Source organism: Palaemon carinicauda, unplaced genomic scaffold (assembly GCF_036898095.1).
Source record: "Palaemon carinicauda isolate YSFRI2023 unplaced genomic scaffold, ASM3689809v2 scaffold2321, whole genome shotgun sequence".
Lineage (NCBI taxonomy): Eukaryota > Metazoa > Arthropoda > Malacostraca > Decapoda > Palaemonidae > Palaemon > Palaemon carinicauda.
Window position 1 is genome coordinate 22501 of NW_027169945.1, and position 9397 is coordinate 31897.

Below are 9397 nucleotides of genomic sequence, written 5' to 3' on the forward strand. Positions count from 1 at the left end.
CCAATTTATTCTCAATGCTTGCATATATCTACTTCACTAAACAGTTTATTTTATATAGATGCACCCATTTATGCCTATACATAAGGAAATATATATATATATATATATATATATATATTTATATATATATATATATATATATAAATCAACACACACACACACACACACACACACACACATATATATATATATATATATATATATTGTGTGTGTGTGTGTTGTGTGTGTGTAAACATGTATATTCATATAAAATATCCATATGTTTATGTTTATGTAAATAATATAACAAATATATATATTAATATATATATATATATATATATATATATACACACACACAATAGGAACATCCATACACGTATATTTTTCTAAATATATGTAAACTATATACATATATATGTATATGTATATGTGTGTTTATCTGTTATACATACATATATATACATTCTAAACCCTAATACTTATGGACCATGCCAAACCTCCCTCAGTATAATGCCGCACCCCAGTACTACAGCTGACGTATAAAAATTAACATACTACTACGGATTAAACCAGGCCTAAATTATGTCACCTGGAGCAGGGTCATTTTGTTCTTAGTTGCAGCTCATTAACATTTATGAAGGATTTCATGAATGTGCAGCATATTGCTGATTTATTATACATATATCTCATTATGAGATCAAGTTGTTCTTATTAATATTTAACATCAGATCACATTACTCATGGTGTTGGGAATTTGGGAAGCGCTCTCTCTCTCTCTCTCTCTCTCTCTCTCTCTCTCTCTCGCTCAGTATATATATATGTGTGTATATATATATATATATATATATATATACTGTATATATAATATATAAATATATATACATATATATATTTTATATATATATATAATGTATATGTATATATATATATATATATATATATGGATTCATAAGGTCAGTAAAATGAAAACAGAATCTATGGTGTTATCTTCGTAATAAAATGTTTATTTCCTTGTTTTGTTGTTGTTTAAATAACTAAAATTATAAAACACCAAAGTGCAAACGAGAGAACAGAGATTTGACATTAATATTCCAGCGATATTTTTTTTTTTTTTTTTTGAAAAAGTTTCACGGAAAAGAAATTCACACGACCGTTCCTTTAAAATATCCACGGCACGTGCTCATGCATATTAAGATGCAATGAAGCATACGTGGCCCAAGCTTGCATATTCATGGAGCGAATAACCTCAAACAGAATATAAATTCATACGTTAATGTAACACATCACGATGATTCCATAGGTTTACATACCAGATTTACAATCCTGTCTCGTAGTACATTTTTACCGTTTCTCTATTTTCCAATGTCACTAAAGAGTATTTATTACATCAACAACAAATGCTTCCGTTTCTAGTCCATTGCAGGACAAAGGCCCCTTACATATATACCAGATTTACATTTCTGTCTGGTAGTACATTTTCTACTGTTCTCTCGGTTTTCAATGTCACTAAAGAGTATTTATCACATCATCAACGAATGCATCCGTTTTCCAGTCCATTGCAGGACATAAGCCCCAGACATAGTTTTAATATATACCTGAGGTTCAGCCAGTTTTCATCAACACACCAGCGCGGATTGGCCATGCCTGGGATATTATCGTTTAATCGCTCATAGCAAACCAACCTAGTATGGGTGACCCTGAATAATACGTCATAGGTTTCGGCCCTTTCTAGTCCACTGAAGGACAAAGGGCCTCAGACATGTCTATTTGTGTATGGAGTTTTACCAGTTTTCATCACCACACCAGTGTGGACTGCTGATGGATGGAGATTTTTGTCTGATCGCTCAAGCAAACCAACCTAGTATGGGTGGCCCTGATTAATACGTCTAAGTTCCCCTGCACGACAAAGGCCTCAAACATGTCTTTATTTATGTATGGGAGGTTGTGCCAGTTTTCATCACCATACCAGTGTGGACTGGTGATAGCAGTAGATTTTCGTCTGATCGCTTACAGCAAACCAACCTCGTATGGATGGCCCTGACTAGTACAGCTTTGCTAATCATGGCGATACGCAAACATCCACACTCAGAAAGGAAGTACTAGATAGTAAGTGGGTGAAAAGATTTGAAAGAATTTTCACGTACCAATAATGTCACAAAAATATATATCATTGAACTAGAAATATTACATTATTTCTTAATTAATTTCTTCATTGTCGGTAAATAAGAAATTATAGTTATTTGATGCGTGAGTGAAGCAAAATAATTACCTTCTTCAAAATCAGAGGAGAGAGAGAGAGAGAGAGAGAGAGAGAGAGAGAGAGAGAGAGAGAGAGGGGGGACATGAATCAAATTTTGAAACAAATAAAACGAGTAGGTAATGAAATGAATTGAGAGAGAGAGAGAGAGAGAGAGAGAGAGAGAGAGAGAGAGAGAGAGAGAGAGAGAGGGGGGGGGACATGAAATAATTTTTGAAAAAATAAAACGAGTAGGTAATAAAATGAGAGAGAGAGAGAGAGAGAGAGAGAGAGAGAGAGAGAGAGAGAGAGAGAAGGCTAATAAAAGAGTGGACATGAATTTAATTTTAAAACAAATAAAACGAGTAGTATGTAATGAAATGAGAGAGAGAGAGAGAGAGAGAGAGAGAGAGAGAGAGAGAGAGAGAGAGATGAAGACCATTTTACCCAGAATAGAGAAAAAGTTATGATTGAATCACCACACAATTATAACATCAAAAAGCAACATTCGTGACCCAGTGAAAAGGATTTCAGAAGTAATCTCTTTGGTAACACTGCAAAGGTCTTTGTATGAATTTATCTTGAAAAGAAAACAGATGGTCCTATTACGCGAACTGGGTTATTCAGTTTAAATATATTTGTATCATGTTATTTTAATGACTAAAATCTTATTAGCACGGTAATGTCTTTTTATAACTTTCTGTAAAAAAAAAAAAAAAAAAAAAAAAAAAACCTTAACCTAAAAGTGTCTGGTTTCATTTTCAGTAATCATTAGAATATGTGCTCACCAGAACGTCAGCTGGAAAAAGCCCAACCCACCACTATGTCACCCAACCACAGCAGTGGCCTCCCCAGTGAACAGCTAAAGCCAACGGTCCCAGCCTGGGATCGATCTGCTGTCATGCGAATGCAAAGCAACTGGGATCGATATGCTGTCATTAAAATTCTAGGCAATTACGTTACGATTAATTTTTCTGAATGTTATGTATCATATTCATTTGATTTTTTTAAAATAAATAGATAATAAAATCAATAATATAAGATAGATAGGCTAATATTGCACATGATAACTATGAAAAGCATAAAAAAAATCATATCTTGATTATAATTTTGTCATTGAAAAAATGAAATTTCCATAGAATCTCATCTATCTATAAAGTGATAAAAAAAAAGGTTATCATTAGGTATATATGAAATGGCACGACTTCTCTGTTCCTCTATTTTTTTTACTGGAATTTATGTAAAAGTATAAATACACAAAATGGGAAAATCTACTTTGAAAGTAATACATGAGGGAAAATATATTGGAATGTTACGTCAGGCAATACGTTCAATTATAAACGAACGATAGAACAAAGCATGGAGGCATTTCATTGACCTTTGTAATACAGTTTGAAAGAGAATTTCAAATGTATTTTTGAATATGTAAAATCGTCACCCTCATAAACTAACTGCCTAAGTCATTTTCTCCACTTGTTGGGAAATAAAAAAAAAAAAAAAACTCATTTCCTAATTCTTTATATCATTGTGGTGAGCTTCAATTAACAAATTCTTATTCACAAAATTCTTCTATTAAGAATTTGTGAATTGAAACTCAAGACAATGATATAAAGAATTAGGAAATGAGAAGGTTTCTTTTTGATTTCCCAACAAGTGGAGAAAATGACTTAGGGCAGTTAGTTTATGAAGGTGACGAAATGCTCTGTTTAAATCTTACTGGGTATATTATCATATTTGATAGCTACAATCGTTTTAATTTTAATATCTATACTCCATTTTTTTTAATGAGGCACATTTGCACCGACTCGCGGCGGTGCCCTTTTAGCTCGGAAAAGTTTCCTGCTTTCTGATTGGTTAGAATTATCTTGTCTTACCAATCAGCGAGCAGGAAACTTTTCCGAGCTAAAAGGGCACCCTTGCGAGTCGGTGCAAATCTGCCTCACTAAAAGAAAATAGACTATAGATATTCTTATGATTTTATTATTGTGGTCATCACTATTGCCCTATAAATCGAGAGGTAGATGAATGAAGAAACTTTATCTTTCACTAGATATGAATGAATAAAAGAAATTGCTTTAATAAAGGTAACTTTAACTCATTTAGGATACTGGGGAGCTTGAGGCCTCTATGGATATGAACAAAGAAATGTATTTTTTCATAAAAACAGCTTTATATAAATATATATATATATATATATATATATATATATATAATTTATATATATATATATATATATATATATATGATAACATCTGTCTGGTGAACGCCAGACTGGGGTTCTTCGAGTCCCAATCAAACTCGTTAGTTTCTTTGTACGCATCAACCTCACCATCCTTGGGAGCTAAGGATACGGGGTTGGGGGAGCCTGTAGGTCTATCTGCTGAGTCCTCAGCACCCATGGCCTGGCCCTCCTTGATCCTAGCTTGCGTGGAGAAGGGGCTTGGGTGCTGATCATATGTATATATGGTCAGTCTCTAGGGCATTGTCCTTCTCGATAGGGCAAATGTCACTGTTCCTTGCCCCTGTCATTCATGAGTGACCTTTAAACATTTAAACAGAGGTTTTATTTATATAAAATGTAAAACTGTCCATAAAAGCAGAGCTTTGTGATTACGAAAGATGAAAAACTGTTATACAAGCAGCTTTTTATTTATATAAGAATTAAAAACTGCCTGAAAACATATCTTTTTATTTATGTAAGATGCAACACTGCCTCTAACGCAGAGCTGTGTGTTAATGAAGGTTGTAAAACTGCCCTAAAACAGATCTTTTTGTTTAATTAATATGAAAGGACTGTTTATAAAAACAGAGCATTGTGTTTATGTAATATATAAAATTACCTAACACTAGGCTTTTTGTTTATATAAGATGTAACACTGCCTATTAAACAAAGCTTTGTGTTTATGTAAGATATAAAACTGTCTAAAACAGAGCTTTTTGTTTATATAATATGAAAAACCTGTTGATAAAAACAATGCTTTGTGTTTGTCAGATGTAAAACTGTCTATAAAAACCGATATTGATATTGATATAAAATGTCGAACTGCTCCAAATGAATTTATATAAAAAAAATCAATATTAACATTATTAAATTAACAGCGCATGGCAGTGCTATTTATTGGTGCGTTCTAAGTATCATAAATTTATATCACTTTCCTTCGTAAAGTAGGTTTAATAGTTTGATTAAAGCTATTCTTTCTCACTTATGCAATGTATTTTGTTTCGTTACTTCCGCGAACGAAGTTGGAAGGAGGTTATGTTTTAGCCTATATTTCTGTTTGTTTGTGTGTATGTTTGTTTGTGAACAGCTCTCCTGGCCGCAATTTTAATCGGAGGGTAATAAAACTTGCACGGATTAACTGTTATGTAAAAAGCTGGAAATTATTAAATTTTGGAAGGTCAGGGTCAAAGGTCAAGGTCATGGTCAATAAAAGCTATAAGGTTAGGACATCATTATCACAGACTTCCAACTTGATTCATATTTGAGTGTATGAAAATCCACGCCAATTAATACATGTTAAGATCAAAGGTCAAGGTCAAGTACGAGCAAAAGGTCAAGAAATAAGCTGCCGCGGCGGAAGTCTACGCTCTACTGAGCGCCCATATAGCTTTGGAATGCTCCAATGGAGCATTTTATTCGACCCTGATAAATCCATTGTACTGTACATTTGTACCTGCTTTTATTTTTTTATTCATAATATTCCTCTAACTTACTCTAAGTATCTAAAATTCTATTTTCATTACTTTTCTTCTATTTTTATTATTTAGAAAATAGTAGGCAATGCTTCCACTGCATTAAGAAATATTGATTCCAAAGGAAATTTCCCCTACTGGTCCATTTACCCGGAAATATTAGCCTTGTGTTTGTATTTCTCGCTTATAATATCAGTTTCCTTTTCCCTGGCCAGTCTTGTTACGTCCCGTAGTGATACTATGTATGAAATAATAGTGATAATAACATTGAATTTATGATCAAAGACTTGTGGTATGTTAGGTAGCATTCTCGCAATATAAAGTGTTTATGTTCGACCGATGGGTAAAGAATTAATAATAATAATAATAATAATAATAATAATAATAATAATAATAATAATAATAATAATAATACTAATAATAATTATTATTATTATTATTATTATTATTATTATAATAATGAAGTAGGAGATACATTTATATTGAAAAAAATAGTTTCTTTACAAAAACATCTACCCATCTCTCTCCTCTCTCCTCTCTCTCTCTCTCTCTCTCTCTCCTCTCTCTCTCTCCCTAAACTTCGTGGTACTTATACCAGAACATTTATTTTAATAAGTGCCCATCTATTAATGTGGCATTATTTCCCCAATATGCACAAAGTAATTAATATTAATGACCCTCATCGTGACGTCATAATGTCTACCGAATGCAAATACGAGATTACACGAGGATTAAGGTATGTTGTATAATCTATTTGATAAGATATAATGATGGTTAATACTTTCTACAATATATTGCATTAACTTGAGACGTTATTTCAAATTAACATAATATAATTACTTGGTGTTCATATATATATATATATATATATATATATATGAGACAAAAATCTCCCACCATCACCAATCCATAGTTGGAGAGCGATTTGTTAAAAACTGGCCAAATCCCTGGCATGAATAAGACCACGTCTGAGGGCTTTGTCCTGCTATGGAGTAGAAACGGGTGTATTTGTTGTTGTGCATGTATGTATGTAAGTATGTATGTATGTATATATATATATATATATATATATATACTGTATATATAAATATATATTTATTTATAAATATATATACACTGTATATATATGTATATATATATATATATAATATATATATTATATACATATATATATACATACATACATAATACATACATAAATATATATAGAATATAATACAGATTATACCAAACAATTCAAACAATCTCTATAGCATTTTTCCCGCAATTCACTGCAGTGATTTACCTTTATGTGATCGTTCCCCAGTTAATAGAGACGCACAGAATAGATAGGGAACGTTAACATCGATAAAAGGAATAAGCGATTGAATAAAACGATTGAATAAAAGATTGAATAAAGGATTGGAATCATTCCAAATAGGACTAAAATGAAATACCGATAAAGCATAACAATTGCATTTAGGCTCGTTTTTTTATTACGTTTTCAGATAACAGAATTATTAATCAAAATGAAAATCTGTTTATTAAATCGTAAATTAGATTTCCTATAATTTTACTTTAGGATATGAGTGGTGAAATATGATTGCTATAAATTGTTTTTATTTACTTTTCAATCATGTTAATAAAATTAATTTACAATCCTGAAACTAGAAGAAAAAGTTATTTAGTTCTATATTTATAAAGTATTTGGTAATATTTTCCTGCAAGAATATAATAGAGATTAAAACTAATAAACAGGTTTTGTAGCTTATTCAGTGAGAGAGAGAGAGAGAGAGAGAGAGAGAGAGAGAGAGAGAGAGACTAGGTTCTTCAATTATACTTGTAACCTTATGAGCTTTGCATTATTATTATTATTATTATTATTATTATTATTATTATTATCATTATTATATGCATAGTTGCAGTCACAGTTACAGAAATTTAACGTTAGAAGCCCAAAGGCCTCATTACTAAAGTAAATATTAAGAGAAAGAGAATAAGATATAAAATCAAAATAATTCAAAAATTCAAATAAAATAAATGACAAAGACTAGATAAATGATAGATAAACTAAAAAACGAAACTTACATAAGCCTGCCTAACATGAATTATTCTAAGCTTGCTGTAACATTGCATGTATTCCATTTCTCGTTAATAAAGGTCTTTTTTGTGATTTTTATCATTATGGTTATCCAACCATTCTCTTCTATGATTCCTATTAGAGAAACGTATATTCATTTGCCATGAATGTTCTTTCAAATTCACATCCTTGCCCTACATCATTCCTCTCCCTTTGCAAATGCTGTTTTGAATCCAATTACAGGAATTGAAAACGTTCAGATTCTATAGAAATCTATTGCTTATATTTTGAACAGAGTTCACTGGCTTTTATAGAAGTCTCCCCTTCATGTCAGATTTTATTTGTTTTTCCATTTTTTAACTCAACGATTTTGAGGAACAAAAGTTTCTGTTCAGTTTAATTGAAAATAAAAACTATTTTATCGTTTCGATAAAATTCAAATGATCTGTCACTCATTTTCTTATATATGACTAACTGTAAATGTTAAATTGTATTTTGATTTTATTTCTAATTCATTGATATCATATCTATCGTAAATGTCAAACAGTATTTTGATTTCATTTCCTATTCATGGAAAATTAAACAGTAAATCTTTTTCTATCCCCAATTGAAATATGCCACTTTACTCGAATATTTGATTTCAATCAATTATATTGTAAGAACGATTGCACATTTTATGAGAAATGATAAAACTTTATTGGATTTTACTCTCGTCCACGAAAAGTGGGACTATATTCATTCAGTCATCATTGTTTATTTGTTTGTTAAAAACGGAATGAGGTCACGTTAAATATCGGAAAGTAAACTTCTGGAGTCTCTTTTGGAGCGGGAATCTCTTTCGCAGCCGGAATCTCTTTTGGAGTCGGAATCTCTTTTGAATCCAAAGTCTCTTTTGGAGCAGGAATCACTTTTGGAGCCAGAGTCTCTTTTGGAGCCAGAATCTCATTTAGAGATGGAATCATTTTAGGAGACGGGGTCTCTTTTGGAGCCAGAATCTCTTCTGGAGCCAAAGTCTCTTTTGGAGCCAGAATCTCTTTTGGAGATGGAATCTCTTTTGGAGCCGGAGTCTTTTTTTGAAGCCAGAATCCCTTTTGGAGCCAAAGTCTCTTTTGGAGCCGGAATCTTTTTTGGAGCCGGAATCTCTTTTGGTGCCAAAGTCTCTTTTGGAGTTGGGATCTCTTTCGGAGCCGGAATCTCTTTTGAAGCCGGAATCTCTTTTAAAGCCGGGAATCTCTTTTAGTGCCGGAGTCACTTTTGGAGCCAGAGTCTCTCTTGGAGCCGGAGTCTCTATTGGAGCCGGAGTCTTTTTTGGAGCCGGAATCTCTTTTGGAGCCAAAGTCTCTTTTGGAGCCGGAGTCTCTTTTGGAGCCAAAATCTCTTTTAGAGCCGGAATCTCTTTTAGAGCCGGAATCGCTTTAGGAGCCAGA

The 9397-nt window shown here is 32.2% G+C and overlaps 2 protein-coding genes across 2 annotated transcripts in view; both read right to left on the bottom strand.

Annotated features, from left to right (window-relative positions):
* LOC137636117 (processed variable antigen-like) overlaps positions 1-8932 on the bottom strand; it is a 23946-nt gene extending 15014 nt beyond the window's left edge. The window contains exon 1 of the mRNA XM_068368525.1: positions 8743-8932. Coding sequence (XP_068224626.1) covers positions 8743-8932 — 190 coding nt within the window. The remainder of the gene's footprint in view (positions 1-8742) is intronic.
* Positions 8929-9329, bottom strand: LOC137636116 (processed variable antigen-like; the record flags this gene model as incomplete). The annotated part of the gene is made up of 1 exon (XM_068368524.1): positions 8929-9329. A coding segment is annotated over one exon (401 nt), but the record flags the coding sequence as incomplete, so codon positions are not given.
* Positions 9330-9397: the final 68 nt, after the last annotated feature.